General features: G+C 41.9%; 3 protein-coding genes across 7 annotated transcripts in view; 1 reads left to right on the top strand and 2 right to left on the bottom strand.

Annotated features, from left to right (window-relative positions):
* Positions 1-23,123, bottom strand: part of URB2 (URB2 ribosome biogenesis homolog) — a 147,397-nt gene that overhangs the window by 46,511 nt on the left and 77,763 nt on the right. The gene's annotated exons all lie outside the window — the stretch shown is intronic.
* On the bottom strand, positions 25-925 carry LOC128804937 (basic proline-rich protein-like). The gene is made up of 2 exons (XM_053973281.1): positions 643-925; positions 25-503 (listed from the first exon to the last, which is right to left on the bottom strand). The coding sequence occupies exons 1-2, from the start codon at positions 923-925 to the stop codon at positions 25-27; spliced, it is 762 nt and encodes a 253-aa protein (XP_053829256.1).
* Positions 65-19,605, top strand: TAF5L (TATA-box binding protein associated factor 5 like). 5 transcript variants are annotated; one of them, XM_053973611.1, is made up of 5 exons: positions 65-229; positions 4,346-4,490; positions 9,102-9,206; positions 11,907-12,631; positions 17,614-19,605. In XM_053973611.1, exons 2-5 carry the CDS (start codon positions 4,349-4,351, stop codon positions 18,409-18,411), a joined length of 1,770 nt encoding a protein of 589 aa, XP_053829586.1. In that variant the 5' UTR covers positions 65-229; positions 4,346-4,348; the 3' UTR covers positions 18,412-19,605. The 5 variants fall into 5 exon arrangements, with proteins under 5 accessions (XP_053829586.1, XP_053829587.1, XP_053829588.1 ...); XM_053973612.1 differs by lacking the exon at positions 65-229 and adding an exon at positions 380-511; XM_053973613.1 differs by lacking the exon at positions 65-229 and adding an exon at positions 661-798.

Below are 23,123 nucleotides of genomic sequence, written 5' to 3'. Positions count from 1 at the left end.
AGCTCCCGCCCACCCCGGCGTGTGTCAGCCGGGCCATGGAGCGGCCGCCGCCGCCGCCCGCCGGGCCCCGGGTAGCACCGGCCGCGCCACCGGCACCGGCCCGCAGGGCAGGCGGCAGCGGCGGCGCGCCCGCTGGCAGCGCCCGGCTCCGCCGCGTGCAGTAACAGCCCCCTCCGGCCACGCCGGCCCCCGCCTGCCTTCCGCCGCCTCCCGCCGCCTGCGATGCTCAGTGAGTGGGGACCGGCCCGGGGCCGCGGCCCGGGGCCCGCGCGGGGGGGCGCGGGGGGCGGGGCCGGCGGCGGGAGCAGGGCCTGGGCGTCCCGCTGGCCGCCTCGTGGCGGAGGCCCGCAGGCCCGGCGCGGCCGGCGGCTCCCGGCAGGCCGGCGGAGGCTCCTCGGGCACGGGCGCGGCCTTGGGGCAGCCCCGGCTGCGGACGGGGCCGGGCGCGTGCCCCGCGCCCGGTGGTCGCGGGGGGGGCCTCTGGTCGTGATATGCTTCTTTCCCTTGGAAAGTGCGTGGGTTTAATGTGGTCTTCTTGTCGCGCCATCTCTCTTCCCTTTTTTTTTTTTTTTTTTTTTTTTTTTTTTTTTTTTTTAAATATTGACAGGAGAAGGCTTTAATTTTGGCGTCCCTTCAGCGAACGCCCTTCGGCCCACGGAGCAGCCCCAGGATGGTCGCGGGGCCCCGCAGGGCTCCCGGCCCCGGTGTCCCCCGGCAGGGCCCACAAGCGAGCAGTGCCTGGTCCCGCGGCTCCGCTTGGCCCAGGAAGGGCCTGGGGGTGGCGGAGCTGGAGCCGAGGTGGTGTGAAGCGGGTTGGAGGAAAGCAAGAGTGTCCCGCAGGGGACATCGGTGAAGCACTGCTTGGCACCGACTTGGGGCCGCGGGGGGGTTGAGGGCAAACAATGTGGAATTGGCAAAGCGCCATTCGTGGATGGTGAGCCAGATCTCGGTCCAAATGCAAATGGATTCCTGCTCTTTTAAAATCACAGCTGTTCCCTCTCTGCCTCTTCACATGAATGCCACTGCTCAGGCAAAAGCCTTCTTTGTAGTTCGTGCTATCCTGTTTTCCTATTTTGCACCACCACCATGCTCTCCCAAGTCAACTTGTCATGTTTCCTTGCCTGTTTTTGTGAATTACAGCTGCTGCATGTACAGCGACATCCTTTGGCTCTTCGTTTATGGTTATCTCCATATCAGTTTATCCTTATCTCGTTTATTCTGAAATTTTGTGAATTTCAGGTTATCCTAATGTCACAAAACTTAAAATTGAGACCTATTATTGTTGGTAGGCCCCGTATTTCATCTGTGGTGATAAAGGATAAAAGATTATTTATTGCTATCCACAACTGAGGCCTGAGACAGAGTTCTTATTAGAGAATATTCAAAAGATGCTTTTGTTTTATGCTTTTATTGGTTTGGGGGTTGGGTGTTTTTTAACTTAGCTCTCTGATACTCAAAGGTCTTTTCTCAGTCTGTTGGAAGAAAGCGACTGCTGTCCCAGTGTCAGGACAGGAATACCGAGTCTTTAAAAGCAGTGTTTCCAGTGCTAGTTTTAAAACTTTTTTTAGTATGTCTGTACTGGGATTATTTCAAGGCCGTGGAATCTGCCTAAACCTGTACGTAAAATGTTGCATAGGCAGGAAAATAATTTCCTTGGCCCAATGCTTAGTTCACAACTAATTTCCAGCCTTTCTAGGAAGGAGGAATTTGCAATGTGTTTTGTGTTATTAGCCTCTGCTCTGTTTTTTTTTTTTTTCCCAGTGGTTTTGGTTCCTCAAAAAAAAATTACCTTAACCTTTTTTCAGTGCTCCAGTTTGGAAGACTGCAGAAAATGCTTCATTGTAGCTCTGCATTCTCACAGTGTGATCTTTCCTCTCTCTTTCCTTATGTATTTTGCTCATCAGTAAAACTAGTTAATGGCATTAGTATTTATTATTCTCTTTGGCTCTCTGAGGAGAATGAAACAGCTGGGACTTCTGAACAATTGTTTCAATTTTTATGCACTTTGTGAACAAGGAACTTTATATGCTTTCAGTTTGTTACATATTTTGGAGATTATCCTCAATTATGAGAGCCAGAGTCTTAAAATTGACTGAAAGTTAAAAATGGCAGGCTTGTCTTTTTATGTCTTTAAATTCTGCATCATTGACCTGATGTGAATTGGCATAGCTTGAACTAGGCTGACGGCATTTTAGGAGGCCATCTTTATGTTTATTTTATGATACACTCTAATTTTGATAATGGGCTCAATAAGGAATATTTGTAGGAGTGTTGATTTTGCTCTTGCACTTTACATGAATGCTTTTCCTGCCTCGGTGACATTGTTCTTTGTAATGCTGAGTGTGAAGTATAAGGGCAAAGTGAAGGAAGAAGCAAAGAGCTGAAATTAGAGTATAGGTGATACTGTGTCTGATGCTAATGGGTGTTTCTTGATGAAGATGCATTTCCTTAAGGGAGTTCCTGTTGTGTCACCTGGAAGTAGGGAAAAAAATCTTGAGATACTGCTAGTAACGTCCTCTACTGTGACTGCAGGGGGGGAATACACAGGGGAGAAAGAAACTGCGCAGATTGCATAAATGCTTCAGTTTATTGCATAAATGCCTCGGTGTGGACCTGGGCAAATCACTTGTGCATGAGTCCATGCTGCTGGCTGAAATGCAGAAGAATGTTAACAATACATTGTGAAGCTTAGTTAAGGCTGTTTTTTAGGAAGGTGCCAAGTTGCTGGTACATCCTTGTGGTGGTCCATCTACTTGGTGGTCTTGATAAGAGTTCTGTCTTTCCTACAGTTTTGTGCAGCAGAAGTGTTACACTTGAGACAGTGTCCCAGATATAACTTCTTTAATTGCAGGGAAGATGAAAAGGAAGTTTGCTTTTGGAGTGAAAGAAGGTGTTTAAAACTTTTTATTTTAATGGGTGTATCTGGAAATGCTTTGAAAACTCCCATCTGTCACCCCTTCCCCACCCTCAACAGTTACTTAACCTGTGGAAACAAATGGGAATCTTTTTAAGGTTTTCACCCAAGCATGTGGGTTTGCAATTCCAGGTATCTGTTGAAGGTGAACTATTGCTGAAGCCTTGCATCCTCATCCACTTGTGCCTAACTCCACAAAAGGGTTATTTTTCTAACAAGTGGAATAAGCAGTAAAGTGTGCATGGGTATTAGGAAAAATTAATTTGTATTTTTAAAGCTGTCCTTTTGGTAGAAATAATGGTTCTTACAAAGGGAGGAAGGGCATCCTTGTCTCTCTGAGAAGTTGTTTTTCATCAGATTTAGCTGCTTAAACCAGGAAGCACTAGCACTCAGGAAACATTCATGTCATTGGTATTGGGGCTGTAAGGTATTGAACTATCTCCAGGCAGGCTTTACCTGGTGCTGTGATAGGGAAAAAAAAAAAAAAAAACAAAACCTGTGGCTTAGTTCTGCTTTATTTAAAGCTTTTTAGGATATCTAAACTTTTGTGTAAACTTGATGGCTATTGTGAAGGATTGGTGCAGACAGCGACTACACAAATAGCAAGGGAGCTATTGCATTCATCTTGCTGAGGTTCCTTTATTACAAGCCAGGGCTAAAAGGTAGCATAGGGCTCATCTTGATTTTGAGGTACTTCCAAGTGCTGTTTGTGAGGATGGGTTCCTAAATATATATTTTAAAAAATCCTTCAAAAGATTCTTTTTGTTTCAAACTTTTGTAAGAGGGAAGCCTGGATAGCTCAAGGCCAATGATAAAGAAGGCTCTGCTTTTAATTTCCCTCTTTTTTTTTTTTTTTTTTTTCCTGGGGACCTATCTGAGTGAAATGCCAGAAGTCTGGCTCTAACCTTTAAGTTCAGCCAACAAGCTTTTGCTTCTTGGACTCCCCAAATAGATTTGCTATATAAAGCATTATGTTTCCAAAATTTCCATCTTTGTATGTTAATTTCTCATTCCACTGAATCTTCTGGAGGTTTTTTTTTTTTGTTGGTTGGTCAAGCAGAGGAACCAGAAAATGACTGAAGAGTACTCAAACTGCTGCTGTCAAAACTCGAGGAGGATATTCCCTTTTTATGAGCTGTTTTTTACAAAAATGCTTCAGTTCACCATTGCAGTTTTAGTCAAGAATCCTCAAAACTATTTTTGATTCCTCTGTGAAATTAGTAGAATTAGGCAGCAAAATATCTTCAGGGATCTACAAAATATCTGAGTGTGGCCATAGTATTGAGAGGCAAATCCCTGAAGGTTCTGTTTCATATCTCAGCAACGAAAATACAGAGATGTTTGTTTTCTATCAGTATCAATGCAGCTACAGTCTAAGCTGATCTCAGCCTACCCTGTAAGGGTCTCATCACCTCTTTCTTTCCTTTTGAGGTCATGAAACGCGTACGCACAGAACAGATTCAGATGGCAGTGTCCTGCTACCTCAAGCGCCGTCAGTATGTGGACTCGGAAGGTCCCCTAAAACAAGGGCTGAGGTTATGTCAGACTGCTGAAGAGATGGCAGCTAATCTCACAGGTAATCCTATCGTTTTTCCATTACTACTTCTTGGCAGAGTTGTGAGCACGTGTGCTGGCAGCTATATGGATTTGTCTGCACATGTGGACATTTCTCCTTTTGAAATGAAGAAAATTCTCACTGTTAAGTTGGCGTGAATTATGAACTTCTGAAGAATGAAATTGTGGGTGGAAGTGTAACAAGGTGACATTCCTAGTCAGTGAAACATCAGGCTGAAATACCATGTGAGGGTAGTGGAAAATACATGTGTTTTATCCCAAATAACATGAAGTCTGGTGAGTAGTGGTGCTTTGGAATGGAAGGGAGAAGAACCTAGATGAAAAAGGAAGTAAAAGCAGTAAATTCTGTTGTACCTTTGTACTCCAGCAGAGTTATATCATATGAAATTAAAGTGATAAGGCTGTGTCTTTTTCTGGCATAGTCAGCTTTGTAGTTATGAGAAGTCTGCTCTTGTCATTTGGGGAAAAAACCCAAAACCTTCAATGCACGAGAAAAAGCATGCAGGGGGATAACCTTTCTTCTCTTTCTTAAAGACACTTGAATCCTGCCACACTGCTTGCTTTCCAAATTTTGTCTGTGACAGTTGTCATTGTAATTATTATTTTTGTTTCAACAAACTGTGCTGCTGCTTCAGCACATAGAAGTATTGGAAGGATGAAAGCTATGTGGACATTATAGTGATTGAATTTACTTGTAAAAGTAATAGAAAATACTAGGCTGACATTTCAGGTAGAAAAGCAAGGAGAAACTTTTTTCTCTCAATGAAACTGCTTAGATTATGACAGTATCTCAGACAAAGGGGAGTGATGGAGTTACTTGTAATACGACTAAATTTAACAAATATTAGTAGCTATATAACTGTTTGTGGCTAGATAAGGCTCAATGCAGGAACAGATAACATACTCTAAAAGAATACCTTTAGAGTATTTTTACAATAGTTAACCATCAAAAGATGAGTGACCTGTAGGTCAATGTCCAGGAGGACTCCCTCAGTGGTCTGGAGGAAACTGGGCAATATTTCATTATTAGACTTAATATCATAGTACTTTTAATTTCCTTGCTTTTTTCAGCCTAACTATCAGAAGTTCATTGCATTCTCTGAAAAGGTACTAGGGAAGATGGAGAAGAATGAAACCAAAGTAAACTCCCAAATTGGTTTTTAATAGGAATTTTTTTGTGAGAAGTGGGTAGAAACATCAGTGTCAAAACATGCTCAGAATGTGATACCAGCCATATGAGGAAGACACAGAAGTGCCTGAAGTAGTGGAGATGAACTGGATTACAAGCCCTTGCATGAGTATGTGGCCTCTTGCAGAAAAAAAAAAAAAATCAATAAAGAGTGTGAATGAGTGTATGTTTACATTTTGGGTTTTTTTTACTGAACTTCCACGAAATATTACTACATTTCATGTTAGTCTCTGTCCTCTTGCCAGTGCATGAGTTTTGTGGATGGTCATTGAGAATTTAGTCATCAGTTTTCATTAGAACTGAAAATGGGCTGCTCTCGTGTATTCAGTTGCTTACTACTTCTTGTCAGATGTGCTTTCAGTGAGCTGTCAGTGAGCATGCTGCAGTTCCATCAGTGACTGTTAGAAAAGTAAACCCAAGCTTGTTACTTAATCTGACAACCGATGCTGAAAACACTTTCTGCTGCAGTCATCCTGGTTTTGCGAACTGAGTAAAAACTGAGCAGATTGTAAAGCCTGCAGTGCTTTATTTTTGGGAAATTAATCAAATGTGTTTTTCTGAAGATGTTTTTGCTTTTTCCTTAGCAAAGCTCACCTTGTTTTTTATGTTCAGCTCTATTGTTTGACTTTTAAATTAACTAGCCTGTGTGAATGGGAGACTTGGAGAGGACATCAGAAGATTATCTGGTCCACCCTTTTCTGTGGGAGAGGGAGCCCAAATGAGATTATCTAGAATTCTGTCCAATTATATCTGCAGTAAAATACAGCACAGAGCTTCCTTGTGATTATCCCATATTTCTCTAGAAAACAAGAACAATGTCTGAGGACAGAGTGAGTGACCAAGGAACAGGTTTCTCTAATACTGCCCATAGCACTGTTAGCACATATGACTAGCTGAAATAATGTACAATTACACATCATCACACTCACCTAAAATAGGAATCAGTTGCTCTTACACAACATTTACAGTAGCCCCACATTTGTTAGCTAGAAGCAATTTTGCTGGTAGCCAACACACGAGACCGGGAGGGTACTGTCCATATCCCTGAGTTAGAAGTAAGTTCCTTTGCATTTCCTATCAGGTTGCATAGCTGGCCGCACTTACTGGATGTGGAGGAGCAGATATTTCCAATAGATGTTCTTATGACCACTGGGGAAGGTGGAAAAGAAATTGTGATAGGTTTATTAACGTATGAGAAAAATATAGCCAGTGTTTTATTTCTACCAGGTAGAAAATGTGCATGAAATTTTACTCTTTTTTTTGGAATCGGTTGACTTCTTGATCCTTTTTTGCAGTTCTCATTAGTTTAAAGTTTTGGGAAGGCAAAGAATTAGAATTTGTTAGAACTGTCTGGTATGTAGGGTTCATTTACCATTTGCAGGATGGGAATGAGCTCTAGTATCATTACTGAAAGAATAGGCCATAATGGTTGCCCAGTCAGACTGTTTTAGGACAGGTAGACAAAGATGATACTCCCCTCTCTGAATCATGATGTACACCTTAATTTTGGAACTAAGTTGCTTATACAGAGAAAGTTGTGGCCTGGAGAAAATATCTCATAAAGTTGATTGCATAGCATGAACAAGGTGGCAGGCCATTGCCATTCCTGCAAACATGAGGCCACCAGATTTCTGGGAAGAGTTGCCTGTTACATGTAATCCTGTGATAGACAGCATAAGAGACAGGCCCTCATATTTCTGTATTTCTTGGCTTTTACAAAGAGTTGTATGGGTGACATTGGAAACTGTCACTAAGTATTCTTGAGTTACTATGTGTACATACATGCAGTTTGCTTTCTCATACTGAATATTGATTATATTCAATTTTACATCCAAATAGCAGAGCTTTTTCCTTTAGGTATTGAATAGTAGCAGTATGTGAACGTGGAGTTCTTACCATCTTTGAGTTTCTGAAGCAGCCAGGCTGTAGAAAGCTCTGTGTAGCTATGCCTTTCAGCAAGTTATATTTGTTTATATCTGAACTGACTTAAGATATTTTATCTTACTGGTGCTGGAATCTGGTTTTGTTTTGTTTTTTTTTTCCCAAGAGAGGATGATCAGCTCAGCCCATCTCTCTGTTTCAAGAGCTGAATTCAGCTTGCCAAACATACCTCCTGTATTTACATAAGCTGAAGGAAGGTAAACCTGTGTCTTACCAGAGAGAAAGAGAGAGAGGAGCAGGGGGAGAATAGTGACAAGCTGCCTGTGTACCATGTGCTGATTAGAGGCATTGAGATGAGCTGGAGACTCGCCTATCTCTCTTTAGCATGTGAACATTTGATAGTGTTGTTTATAGACTTCCAGGTCTGTCAGACTCGTGCCTCTGTGCATGAGCCAAATGCTGGAACAAAATGCCCCCAATCAATCAGGAGTAGAAAGGCAGAGGACGGAAAGTGGTGCAGGGCAAGGAAGACTGAAATAAATTGAAGTGAAAGTAATGAAAATAGGGAGTTTGGAGGGAATGAGAGTTATGATTTGAAGAAAAAAAAAATCAGAAAGTAAAATAGTGAAACTCTTTGCCCTCTTGTGCTTTATTTAGAGCAGCAGAACTTGGGTTTCTAATCACTGGTATTTGCATTTACTTGGGGTTTCTTGATGCATGTCTGTAAACTTGCACAAAGTCCCCTGTGGATTCCAGGCCATTAGCAGAACAGCAAAGGTTTGGTGCCAGAGAAGGAGAAGCCAATTCCCTTTCTAAACAATTCAGAACCACTTTTTCCAGAGTCTGGTTCTGAAAAACAGTTTAACATGGTCTGAGGAGACCATAACAACTGAGTTTGTGGTCAGTTGTCAGCTACCTCTTAACCTAAAATCCTCAGGGAGGAGGGCACATTTTGGTAAAAAATTACTAAGTGTTTGCTTAGAGGTTCAGTTTTCTCTGCCACCTCTGTGAGACTTAATAAATGATAATGGTTGTAATTTGTTGTAAATTATAATGACTGGGACAAGAAATTTGAGACTCTGAAGTATTGTCACTTTAGACGTGTTCATGATAGTAGTTGGGACTCACTGAAAAAGAAACTATACTTTGGAGAAAGTTGTATGCTGCTTGCCTCATCTTTTCTGAGTGTAAAGTTGCAAAACCACAGTTGTAAAACTTCTGAGGGGTCTGTGATGGTTGTTACACTGAATTTCTTGGGAATTTACAGTTGTATTTGAAAACCTGAAAATGTGTTCTGGGTGGAGGAGGTGAGTTGCTGAAATTTTTAGGGTGGGTTTTGGCTTCCAGTGTATTTTGTCCTTTGTAATCTGTCTAGGTGATTAATGTTTAGATGCTTTGGACTATTTCATACCTGAATGGTTTGAAAGATGAAATGTCATCTGAGTGGCTGCATACCTTGGATTTTATGAGAAGCTTTGTATTCAGACACATATCTACAAATCCTTACATTCTTATGTAAGTTTTGCTTTTTTTATTTCACAGTCCAATCTGAGTCTGGTTGTGCCAACGTTGTGTCTGCAGCTCCCTGCCTGGCAGAGCCACAGCAATATGAAGTACAGTTTGGACGATTACGCAATTTTCTGACAGGTAAATCGGGAAGCACGGAAGAAAACTGACTTTTTTGTCATTTCAATGAGTAAAGGGCAATACAGTAAATTTCAAACTCATATCTCTAATAAAGTTTTGATTTCTAGTTTTGAGATTTCAATTAAAATAGAAATATTTCTTTTTTCTTTTTTGGTTGTTCTCTGTGTGCTGGATAGCTTTGAGTTTTGTAGATGGCTGGCTCTTTGCCCTTTCTTGTTCAAGCATTTACCCTTTGTAGGTCTTCTAGACAACACCATATTTACATAGGACAGAAAGGAAAATCAGTGTTTTATTTGAAAAGAAAGTAACTGAGAAAAGACTGTAGTTCTCTGTTGTATTCTAGTTTAAGGTTTTATTTTTATCCATAATTGGAGTGTTTTTATGATGGTCTGGATTTCTAAGGGATTTCTGTTCCCATAAATTTAGCTGTACTGGCTTTGAGACTGGAGCAATACAGCAAAGTAAAAAAAAAATTACTCCATAATGATGCAGAAGACAAATAATGATTTTTTTTTTTTATAATTATTCTATAATTTTTTTAACAAGTACTCTTGGGAGTGTCCTTATTTCTAAGTCCCCAACATGGGAAGAAGAAAGCAGATAGAATTTTTAAAGAATAGTACCAAGGAAAGTGAAGTTGTCGCACACAATATTTGTCCAGTGTAGGGATTTGATCCCAGTGTGCATAACATCAGGATTATTATTTTTGATAGTTTTGGAAGGGAAGGGAGCAGGAAGGCAAAGGCAGAAAATAGTGAATTCTTGGCACCTTGTCATCTACAGCAGTCCAATACCTTTGCACTTTAGTATTTGAAGTAAATCCTTATGGTTTAATAGATTTTTAGAAGTACAATAGCTCTGTTCAGTGCTTGGTGAAGTGCTTGCTTAATGCTTGATGAAGTGCTAGGTTTTGGTGTTTGGGTTGACTGCTTTTATCTTTTTTTGTCCCTCTTGCTCTAGTTTGATATCTTACACATATGGACTACCTCTGTTTGTTCAAGGGAGTAGCTTGCCAACTAGCCACAAGGCACAGCAGGACACTTCCCATTCCTGTGATGCCTGCCCCACTGAGGAGTGAGTAGGGGATTATTGACATGGTGTAAATGAACTAACTAGTCTCTAGTTCAACCACCTGTTCAAAGCAGGGCAAGATGGGTGTTTGATCAGGTTGCTCAGAGCCTTTTCCAGTCAGATTTAGAAAATCAAACACTCTGGAGATTGCTGTGCATCTCTGAGGCTCTGCTGCAATTCAGTGAAAATTTCCCTTGCAGCAGCTTGCCTGTTGTCCTTCCACTGAGCACCTCTGAGAAGAGGCTGGCTCCTTTTCCTGTATAATGTCCCACTGAGTACTGAAGGAAAGCATTTGAATACCCCCTTATTCTTCTAGACAGACCAAGCTCCTGTAACCTCTTTGTGTGTTCCTATGGAACATTTTCTTTGTTCGTGTTTCTGCCAACTTCCCATCTCTTCCCCTTTTCCCCTCCTGCAAAGCGAGGTCCTTTCATTTTCGGACTAGTGCACTTGGAGAAAAAAGAGACCTGCTGACTGCTTAGAGCTTTTACTACATGCAGACCACTGTTTTCACTGGCTTTGGCCCAGTTTCAGTGGGACAGGAAGAAGAGTGATGCACAAGTATGCAAATATGCATGCATACACTGCACGCCATGCATACTCTGTAGTTACTCCTGTAGAAATGAGAGGCACAGTATGGACTAGAGAAAGTCTGGAAGAGTGCTCAACACAAAGGAAAAATAACCTAATGGGAAGGAAGAAAAGAGAACATGCATTGGTGAGTGGCAGGAGGGAAGAGCATGTTGAAAAGCAGCAATGCATTTTGCATTTTGAGGATCAGCAGTGCCTATTTGTGTTCCACTAATTTGGACCATTTGGTCCTGTGGTAGTAACTCATTGTGGCCCTGTTGTTGCTACAGTGTTCGGCAGGCTCCGTTCTTCCAGCTCCCTGCAGCTGGCAAACAGCCCCAGAGAAGCTGGGGAAGGTGGAGCTGTTGCACAGATCAGCCTCTGCAAGGTACAGCACAGCCTAATCGGGGTTTGTTACACTGTGTACTAGGAATTACTACTGGGATTTGCCTTGGCAGAGAGAGAAAAGCATGTACATAAGCAGGCACAAAAATAAAACAAGAACACAGCATATTGCAGTACATTTTGGAAACTGTAGCTTTCTTTCCCCTGAAGACAAATCAGTTCCATCCAAAGCACCACACTTATGTTTTACTGAAGCTGAGAGAAAAAAAGCTCAGGCCAGACAAGCTAGGTAAATAATTTTGGCTTGAACACTAAAAGTACTCTTTTTAAATATAATTAATACATTTGAAAGTTCATTTATCACAATAAACAAAGGGTACCAAGAGCATACTTTTTCTTTTGAAATAAATGGGGAAAATTCAACTATCATGTATTTTATGAGGTGGTATATTATTAGTTGTCCCACACCTGAGAAGGGTTTTGAAATACCTGCATTTTGTTCTGACAAGGTACCTCACTGATGTGGCAATCTCTATTGTACCTCCTTTAGGTGACAGAAGAAGTTTGCTTGAATGTGCCAACAAACGTCTCTTTTTGCTTGCTTTCCGATGTCATTGTCAAGGCTTTCTCAGTAGTCATCCTTGCTCTGTTTTTTTCCCAGTAGGAAGTGGTTTGAAAAGTCATTCAAAGATTGTTATTGTGTTTTTTATGTAGATTCAGATTCTCAACACAGCCATGAAGTGATGCCTCTTCTATATCCCCTCTTTGTCTACCTCCATCTGAACATGGTCCAGAATGGTCTAAAAAGCACAGTGGACAGTTTTTACAGCCGCTTCCATGGCATGTTCTTGCAGAATGCCAGCCAGAAGGATATCATTGAACAGTTGCAGACTACCATGACTATTCAAGATATCCTGTCCAACTTGAAGCTCCGGGCCTTTCTGGACAACAAATACGTCATCCGCCTTCAAGAGGACAGCTACAACTACCTTCTTCGCTACCTCCAAAGTGACAACAACAATGCCCTGTGCAAAGTCCTGACCTTGCACATTCACTTGGATGTGCAGCCCGCCAAGAGGACTGACTACCAGCTCTATGCTGGTGGGAGCTCCTCACGCAACGAGAGCAATGGCCTGGAACCCAGCGACATGCCAGCTTCCATTCTGCAGAATGAGGCAGCGCTGGATTTACTGCAGGACAGCATTAAACGTGTCAAGGATGGGCCCCCTTCCTTAACCACCATCTGTTTCTATGCCTTCTATAACACAGAGCAGTTGCTGAACACTGCAGAGATTTCACCAAATAGCAAGCTGCTTGCTGCTGGGTTTGATAATTCATGTGTGAAGCTGTGGAGTCTGCACTCCAGGAAGTTGAAATCTGAGCCCCACCTTGTTGATGTGTCCCGCATCCGTTTGGCTTGTGACATCCTAGATGAGGAGGTTTGGATACTCTTTTTTCCTCCGTTCTTCCCCTTCTGCTGACTTGCTTTGTACACGGATTGTTGAGTAGTAATGTCTTAGGGAACTCTGAGGCTGTTGCACCACCTGTCTGCCTTGATGCAGAGATTTTATAATCTACTGTCATCCTTGTTCTTCCCTGCATTGGTTGTAAATGCTAAACTGAGGTGCAATCAGTCTGTGTTTAGGTCATAGTTTGTTAGTCCTGGGTGCTGGTCCCTGTCCTCCAGCTGTCCTTGAACAGATGACAGTAGACAGGAAACCCAGAAAGAACAGGTGACTAGAGTAGGCTCTCTTCCCTGAGGAGTGTGGAGCCTTCTTTGGGATGGAAAGATGAAACAAGGCAATACAGGCAATGAAAACACTGTGCCAAATGAAATCTAGAAGTAGCTCAGAACAACCAGGCAGAAGGGTGGAGAGAAGGGCAGACGCACATGAAGAGGAAAATATAGACAAAGTAAGGAAAGTGCTAAAGAAGTCTGATCAGATGCCTATGTGCAAAACTGTATTTCGGGTATCACCTTAATTTACCAGAGGTCAAGAGTTATGGAAGAGTTATGCAAAATGTCTTTGTTAAGGAATCTGAAGTGTAGAAATTTTAGAGGCCTCCTACTCTTCCTCAGAGTGCTGGGATGTGTGTACCTTTACTTCACATGCAATGCTAGGTGGCATTTTCTACTTGACTTTTTTCTTTTTTCCTTTCTAGTCACACCTTTCCTCCCCTCTCCACACAACTCTCCACACAATAAGTAGCAACTTTTATCTGGTTAGAGATGAAAATTTTTACTCTTCTGTTGTTTAATCACTCTTCTCCTAAAAAAAAACCTAATTCATTTGTTCTTGTCTTGACTGTTTAGCAGGAGAGACACCCTTTTTTCCACTGTTTTTTCTTCTAAAAAATACTTAGTGGCAAGGTTCTCTTTATTTTGGAAGAGTGCTGAGAGCTTGGTGTATTTAGAGATCTGTGATTAGGGATTGGTTTGTTAAACAGCTTGAGAAAAGAGGCAGGCATCAAAGTGAGACTAGCCCAAAATAGAGCTTTGGCTTGTTTTCATTATAAACTGCAAGAGTTCATAGGGCATGTGACTGTATATTGCCCATAATGGAAGCCAAATGTCAGCAACCTGCAACAGAGGAGAATTTGTCTGGTAAATCAGCAGGTCAACTTCTTTGGCTCTGGACTGTGGAAAAGTGAGATACTGCCAGGTTATCAGGAGTGTATTAGCTTTCTTTGGCATGTAGTCATAGACTTGGCATTGTACATATATTAGGAGACTGCCATAAAATCCTGAATGCTCATGGCTTATGGTGGCTATTTGATGTTTTGTGCACAGGTCTAAAGCCAAAAACTGGTCAAAAACCAGCACAGATTAAAGTCATCATTGCCCTGAATAATTTCCGCCACTGACAAAACAAATAGTGACCTGAGCAGGAGTTCAGAGTTGAGGGAGGATACCAATACCAGCCTGAACACAAATTTGATTACCAAATGCAAATGAAAGCCCCTTGACTACAAGGAAATTAATTCAGTTATCTGGGAGCCCTAAGTGGAAATACACAGGCACCCACAGCAGGTGGGAACCGGCCAGCAATTGCCTTGATGCCATGTGAGAGGAAGCCATAGATACCAGTACCAGACTACCTTGACTGGGCTGCAGCTCAGTGTGAGCAGGGGCTGTATTTCAGATTGTCACTGCAGTGTGATCGGTGCAATCCACAGGGATAAATACAGACTTTGATACAGACTTTGACAAAGAACAAAAATTCTGAATGTGCTTTGACATTATTTCTGTGAGTTCTATAGAGTAACTTGTGAGAATGTTAAAATTTGGTTTGGTTGATTTCTGTATTGTATAATTAGCTTTGGATAATGTATTTAAATAGTAATGCATTAAATATGTAGTCTTCAGCCTGGTTTTCTATTTTCTGCAAGGAAACAAATCCTTCCTTTATGCAGTCACAAAGGTCTAAAATGCTAGTTTCAGTGAATGTTGTTCAGGGTGGCACTAAAGCTACTCTGCTGGGTTTATTAATTCTTCTTGTGAAGGGGTGTGTTTATATGTGTACGTAAAAGAGGTTGAGACTTAGCAAATGTGTTAGAACAACAGTTTTTTCCTAGTCCATGTAAAGCCTTTGTGTCACTAAGGTCAAAATCATCTTCTAGGTATAGTTTTACTAAATTTTGCTCAGTGTGGTGCTGCAGTGTACTTCACTAGTGTAGTCTTGCTTCTTGGAAATAAGAGAGGCTTATTATTTTGGGATACAGTAACTCTGTTTTCTTTATAGTAGCATCTCACAAATGCCACTTTATTGTCTCTCTTACTTTGAGTCCAGTATAAAAATGGAGTTTTGTAGCTGTACAAATGGAAGTGTTGTTTGTCTCTTTGCAATTTAACCATGCTCATTGCTGGTACTCCATAAATCAACATCAGAAAATAATGCTCTGTTCCAAGCCACAATAGTGCCAGCCTTTAAATCCTGTGAAGACTAAGACTTGACCCCGTTTAGCTCTGCTTCTAAGGTTCTGCTTTTAAGTAGCAGTGGTCATTCAAGTGATAAGGAGTGGGAATGATGCTGACACCTTGCTTGATGGCAGATGGGAAGGAATTCTGAAAGGAGCAGTAAAAAATATCTTGCAAAGAGAGCCATCCTTCCTCATTGTTCTGTGCTAGGGCATCTCTGCTGTAGACAGGTAAGAGGTCTTCCCTTTTGATGTCTTAAGAGCAGTGTAGGATGAGAGAGATTATGACACCCAGGAAAACCTGTTACTTGTTAGAAAAAAAAAAGGAAGAAATGTAAGTTTGATTTGTTTCTCTTTGAGGCTCTCATTGTTGCTTTTTGAGGTTTGATGGCTGCACTGCAGCTGCCTTGCTAATCTGGTCAGCAGACTACCTTGGATAGGGAGGAAACTGAAAAATGTGGTGACTCAGAAGCATTATAGATGTACTGTTTTCAGTGAGCTATGACAGGAGTGTGCAGTTATGCTAATTGGGTGTCAAACAGAAAGATAAGATTTGCTACCTGTGACCACATAGGAGTGTGGGTTTCAACGCTGCAGAAGGTGTTGTCAAATCTCCTGGTGCTGTAATATAAGGAGGGAAGAGGAGGTGCTTGCAGATAGCCCATGTAGCATTGTATTTGAATGCACAAAATTAAGTACCTGGACTTGCAAAATTTGCAGAAACTAGTACAATACAGACAGCTTGAATGGGCTTCCACTGGTAACTTGTCAGAAATCTTATGGTCATAAGTAAATAGTCTAAAATACTGCAGGTATCAGCCATTCTCCTTTAATGTAGCAACACACCCTAGAGATGCTGTAGATTCCAGTAAGCCATGCTCTATCTGAGGTAGAAAAGCGATTTGAATAAGAATGGTGCTTTTGCATGGCAGAGCCTGCAATTTCTCTTTGCCTCACCTGCATAGCAGAGAGGAAGTTGGCTTCAGCCACATCATAAAGTTCCCATGGTCACTGACTATGAAGAGAAGCAGCATTGCTAAAGATGGCTTGCTGCCTACTATGTAACATGCTGTTGAGATGGAGAAAGGCAAGGAGATGGCCAAGTCAGAGTTTGCTCACCTCCACCGTGAAATTTGAAACCACTGGAGGAGAAGCACTTCCTGGGCTATTGCTAAGTCTGAAGCCAAATTGTCTGTGGTCCTGAGGTTGGAGGCGGGAGTGTGGGAGATAGAGAGCTGCTTACAACACACTGACTTCTGCTGCTCTGACTTCTGCTGGTTGTCAACAGTCCAGCAGCCCTGGGGAATTGAGTTTCCTCTCAGGGCAGGAAGTGCTCCTTCTGCAGGAAATGGGCCAGTTCAAGATGATAAATAAAGGGGCTGCTTATAAACAAAAGGAATTTGTTGAATTTGATGTGCAGAGATTGTGAATGAGTGTTACTGATTCAGTACTGAGGAAGAGTGTCTTCCTGATAGTCCTGAGGAAGGCTGGTCTCAAGCTGCTATGCAGGTGTACCCCAAGCAAGGGTTATCTTGCACTGTCAGTGAGACCCCAGTTTGTCAGGCAAGGACACTTCTGAGATCTGTTGAAACCTGTGTAGTCTGTAGCCTTAGAGTGTCAAAAGGTGCTACCTGAGTAGGCTTTTAGAGACTCTTACCATCCATCAAGAGATTCCTTTAGCTCAGCTCACTGAATAGTCTTTAAAAACAAAAGCCTTTACTTGTTGATTATCTGCCCTGGTACTTGAATTGGAGAATAACAGGATAGAAAGGTTGCCAGTGCCATCATTTTTGTGATTGTTCATCTTCTCGTACACCAAAATAGATACATTGGCCTAAATAAGCTGCATATATTTGCTATTCTTGAAGGCTGTTCTTGGAGGGTGAGGATGTGAAAGCATCCTGATGGAGCTTGGAGGGAGAAATAGATGTTAGCCTTGCTGCATTTCTGTTCACATGCGGGATTGAGAAGGAATGTTAAGCAGACAGCTTGTCAAATATCCTTTGTCTTTCTATCTCCTGCCTTTCATTTAAGACATCTGTGATTGTTTCCCTCTACTGTGAGATTCACTTCCAACAATGACCACACAAAAACAGTAGATGCCAAGATCTGCTTTCGACATCTTAGCCAAATATTTTTAGTAGAGTGGAGAGAGACTATGCATATGTTTTTAGCAAAAGGAAAAATATCATTATATATTTCTTCCCCTCTGTGCCTGCAGTCTCTGGTTAAGATGCCTTCTGGACTGGAGCATAAGGCTACCAAAATTAAAGAGAATGCCTTTATAGAAAGTCTTATCTCACCATCTCTTTCAGTATTCACTTGCGGCTAATGTACCAGCAATGTTTGTGTCTCAGAGTTGCACAAACTGTGCCACATATAAAGTAAATAATCTAACTCCTTCTGTATTAACACCCTCCTGGTTTCCTCATGGAGGTTTTTATATTTGTTAAATGGGTAAACACGCTTTCCTTCCTTGTTTCTTTTTCTTCTTCATGAGCAGGAGGAAGAGGATGACAATGCAGGCACAGAAATGAAGATCCTGAGAGGGCACTGTGGACCTGTGTATAGCACAAGGTTCCTTTCAGACAGTTCAGGACTCTTATCTTGTTCTGAGGACATGTCCATCAGGTACTGGGACCTCAGAAGCTTTACAAACACTGTGTTGTACCAAGGACATGCCTATCCTGTCTGGGATTTGGATATTAGCCCCTGCAGCCTGTACTTTGCCAGCGGTTCCCACGATCGCACTGCAAGGCTCTGGTCGTTTGATCGGACGTACCCGCTGCGAATATACGCGGGCCATTTGGCAGATGTGGACTGCATCAAGTTCCACCCCAATTCCAACTACTTAGCGACAGGCTCCACGGACAAAACAGTGCGCCTGTGGAGCACTCAGCAGGGCAACTCAGTGCGGCTTTTCACCGGGCACCGGGGCCCTGTGCTGGCGCTCGCGTTTTCCCCCAATGGTAAGTACCTGGCATCGGCAGGTGAAGACCAGCGGCTGAAGCTGTGGGACTTGGCATCAGGAACTCTTTACAAAGAACTGAGGGGGCACACAGACAACATAACCAGCCTTACTTTTAGCCCTGACAGTAGTTTAATTGCTTCAGCATCGATGGACAATTCAGTTCGGGTCTGGGACATTCGGAACACTTACTGCAACGCCCCTGCGGATGGGTCTTCCAGTGAACTGGTTGGTGTATATACTGGACAGATGAATAATGTACTGAGCGTACAGTTTATGGCCTGTAATCTTCTTCTAGTGACTGGAATTGCACAAGAAAATCAGGAACATTAATTTTGCTTTTTGTCTTAGGGAAGCAGGTGGGTGTCTTGTATGGCAGAGTCCATTGCAAACTGAGATTACTGACTGTGAAACACTTCCTCTGCCCCCTTGAAAGGCATGTTCAGAGTGATGCAAATGCTTTAAGATGTCGCAAAAATGCCTGTGCTATTGAACAGCAAAATGAAAAAAAGGAGGATTGATGAAAATATACATTCTAATTTTGTACTTTTAGGAATGGGAAAAAGGGGAGTAAATCCAGTAACTTAGGGAAACTGAAAGCCTGGCCTAGACAAGTGAAACTGCCAACCAGATAAGCTGGTGACCTGCACTTAAATATCCTTTATTGATTGATGGGCACATCTTATCTACGGTTAATTTGGCTTGAGTGTGTGGAGAACTACTGGCCCAGTGGTTTTTGTTTTGTTTTGCTTTTGCTTTCCTGGTATTGCAGAGGACCAGCATTTTTAAGACCCTTCTAATTAAAAGAACATTATGTATTTTCTAATAAAAAGAACATTAAAAGAACATTATGTATTTTCTAATTAAAAGAACATTATGTATTTTCTACAGTGATAGTGGTCCTAAATATTTCAGCTCCCTATAGCACTTCGGGAATATTTTGGACTAAATAAGTAGAAAATACCCTTGTTCTTTTTCAGTAAGGCAAGGAAATCTGACCTCAGTTGGGGCCCATCTCTGCATTGTTCTTTGGGTTTGGTTCCTGATACTAGCTGTGACTATGTGTATTTATGTTCCATTAATTAGGAAATTTTCTGACTCTGGTTGCACTGTGTTTTGAGGAAGGGAGAACAGTGGGGACAGAGTGGTGGCTTTAAGGATAACGATTGCCTTGTCTGGAGGGAAGGCACCATAGAACGGAAACGGCCAAGTTTGGACTCCTAATGGAAACGGGGCATGGCAACTCACCACTGCACCTCACAGAAAGATTTCCATAAATGGAAGTTGGCAGTCTGGGGAGAGGAGGATGAGGAGAAACACACAAAGTGACATGGGAAAAAATAGTATTACTAAATTATTGTGTGTACACAGAGGCAGCTCTGCCAGTGTTGGATTTTTCTCAAATGTTGCAATACAGTTTCATGAACATTTTGTGAGATATATCATCAGCATTTACAAGGATCTGCAGAAAAAGCACGTTCTAGTTTGTCATTTGGAGAGATTAAATATTTCTGCTTTCTGGAAAGAGTTATTTTGTATTTTGTTTTCTATTAAAAGCATTTAGTTTAAAAAGAAAAATAAAAATTGTTTGGTCTCTTTCTGGGAAGTTTGCTCTGACTTGTATGAGAAGAAGAGGGCAGCAGCTTCCCCTGCACTGCATGAGACAGACCTACTTGAAGGCTGAATCTGGTGGCCTTGCTCACTTGGTGTTGTTTTGATGTCACCCTACTTGCTTTCCACAGAGCTGATGGGACACATCATGGAGTGGGATATTGATACAGCTTTGTAGGTCAGCTGTTATGTATGGGGAGGATCTAGGTACCCCCTGAGCTTAACACTGTGCACCGGAAGGCCTCATTCTATAGCACTACATGACCTTTACTTCATAGTTTGATCTGTCAAAATGCCTCTTTCAAGCAGATGTCTTCTAGACAGGCTGTGGGTATGAAATGATAATTCCCATCAGCTTCCCTCAGCCCTTCCGGATTTTCATGAAAAAATCCGCTTGAACATCTAAACAATCTAAGAGTTCAGACAACAACTCACAGTTGCCTTTTTATTTTATTGTGCATTTACAAAACAGTAAACTACAAAAATCTTTTACCAGAAAAGTGTTTGACCTTTCTGACATTTAACACCGGCACGTGCTGTGGCTCAGTGCTGGGAGTACCAGAAACCCCTCCATACACCTGGAGTTGAATGGCACTGCTGATCTTCTGATGGCTGCCTGTCAGAAGTGTGAAGCAGCTTAACAATCCCAGACCAGGATTGGGCATGTTGAAGAAAAATGTATGGAAGATGTTTGTGTTGCTGATGCTTTAGAGAACTCCCTCAGCTCTGTTGAGTCAATACCATTCACCAGACCAAACACATGGTATTCTTCAACCTGCAGTGATCCTTCTATTTGTTTTGAGTGGTTTTGCTTGATTGTGTAGATTCTAGCCCAAAGATTTTATTGTGAAATGACCGTTTTGGCTGAATGCCTTTGTGAATACCCAGAAAGGATATGGCTCACCAGTGCTCACTGGAACTCATTTTGGTGTTTGTTGCCATATGTCCTGAGCAGTGTTTAGATTTAGAGCAGCTGGAGTTTTGGTCCTGAAGCGGAGCAAACAGCAACCAAAAGGGAAGGGGAAGAGGGAGGGGGAAAGACTAGGGGGCGGAAGTAAGAACGAGATGGGCTGAGAACAAAGTTTCCCATTAACATCTTAACTTCTACAGCAGAATTGGGCTTTTTATTACTTGCGTTGCTCTGAAGTATTGCATGCAAGTATTGCATACTCTTGTAAAGAGTAAAGAGACTTCAGAAGCAAATCCTGTATATGCACGTGGCTAAAAGATGTAAAAGTGATTCCTGAACTGTTGGAAAAACAGTCATTAATTATGTGCTTCAAACCTATAAACAACAACGTACTCTGTGGAGAGTTTTTGGTGCTCTTTGACGGAAGCTAGGAAATAATCTAGACTATAAAAGATGTCTGCAGTTGATTGACAGGCTGAATTTTAAGGCCCAGTTGGGAGGAAAGTATGAGTGGAAGGAAGGAATACCATAAAATCTAACAAAATTTGGACTGTAGTCTCTATTAGCTATCTAGTTCAGAAATAAGTATACTTGCACAGACCACTTTCTGTTTTAAATGTATACCAAAAACCACAAAAGCACTTAAGTTGACATATTTAGGCACTCAAATGTTAAGAAACATCATAGCAGAATCTTGCAGTTTGTGTGTCCATGTGTAACATAGTTCTCAGTTGGGTAATGGGGTTCTCCTTCCCGTGCAAAACTTTTTACTTCATGTGCCTCCTGGATGATGCACAGGGCACGAGGCACTGCGTGGTACCAGCCAGTGGCTGTCAGGAGATACTCAGAAAAAGAGAACAAATGGACAGCGGTCCTTTCCTGGTTTACACAATCCTGTCTTCTCACAGTTAGTTGTGCTGGGGTTTGGGGTTTCTTATAGTAGACCCCTGGTACTGCATGCTATGTAGCTGCTGATGCATTTAGTTTCATCTAAAATAAGACTCATCTCTTTTATTAATCAGCTATATACTTGTAGGTTCCAGAGTTTGCTGCAGCAAGAAGTTCTACACCTTGATTTTATGAGGAGGGAAAAATATTTCTTTGGTTTTGACATTTGCTATCTGATAATTTTGTTCTGTTCCTTAACCTCTTGAAGTAAAAAAGACAATGAAGAGCAAAACCCCTTTCCAGGGTGTAAGGTAGTCCAGGCCACAACAGGTATAGACAAAACTACGGTAAAAGTCCATGCTTAGTCACTGAATACTGAGGAAAGGAAAGGGTATGTGCTCTAATAAATTGCTACATCCATTCACCGGTCTATACTACAGTTGGCCTCACTTTCAACACAGGCATCTCCCAGGCAGTGTGCTGCCACCCTGTTCAGTCTAAATGTCTTAATTCCTGAAATGGTAAAGTTCATCCTATTCCTCCCCATTCTTGTCACTTTGTGAAAAGATTATCTCTTAAAAGTGTTTTTTTAGGTCTAAAAACATTTTACAGAAATGGTATTTCCATTAACAGGTCCTTCAAGTTCGCCAAGAAAAACAAAAAGGACTTCAGGCCATGTTGCTAACCTTGTTTCAACACTTGCTGCATTTTGTTAGACATCTGGGCTCTGTGGGTTCTTCAAAAAAGTCCTGAAATGGCCTTTCTTCTGAGTGGTGTCTAGTTGCTTATGGTGAGCCAGGCTCTAAAACTGTACCACTACAAGACACCGATGTGACAGTAAAATTAAGTGCTTGGATGTCCCTTGCCAAAGACTATCCTGGCGCATAGCACATCAGCTATGTTTTTTTTAAAAAAAAAAATACTGGATAGGAGCCCAAACTGACTGAAATAACAATGTTCACTCTGCTCAGTGTACTTCAAGAACAAAATACTAATAAAACTTTTCCTCTGGACTGGTAATTTTTTGTAACAATTTTAAACCTCTGTCTGGCTTTCTGTTTCATGGACACTGCTATACAACAGCACTGAGCAGCAGGTGAACAGAGAAGGTGATACATTCTAAGTGCACAGTTTAAGGCAAGGTGTTACCTACTGTGTGTTATCCTGAAGAAACAGTCTCTCAGGACAAGGAAGATGATGAATAAGGAAGCTGAAGAACTTATTTCTATAACTTGATATTACAGGCTTTACTCTTGCATTAAGCTGAGGGTTATGGGAGGAAGGAGACAATTACAGAAACCTGCTTTATCAGTAACCCTGATTTCCTACCTAGTCCAGGTCTTTGCAGTTCCTTTTAGGATAGAATTGTCTTCTCTTTGCAAAGGTTTGTTATCTTCATTGAAGTTGTGGTATTCTGTTTATGACAAGCCTGATACCAACAATATTTTAGCATATACAGATGGGGGATCAGCTAACAGCTGGGCTGTATAGTGTTTGGTGCTGTACAAGCATATCAGCACATGGGCAGTGCTCCTCTGACACTTTGCCTGAGAACAGGAGGAAGTAACTCCTAATCCCTCTACTGGGATGCCAAAGGAAGGAGGTTTGCTGGAGTTACTATCCCAGCTCTGGAGAA

Source organism: Vidua macroura, chromosome 3, assembly GCF_024509145.1.
Source record: "Vidua macroura isolate BioBank_ID:100142 chromosome 3, ASM2450914v1, whole genome shotgun sequence".
Taxonomy (NCBI): Eukaryota; Metazoa; Chordata; class Aves; order Passeriformes; family Viduidae; genus Vidua; species Vidua macroura.
Note: the sequence above shows the minus strand (reverse complement) of the source record. Positions and strands in the feature narration are given on the sequence as shown.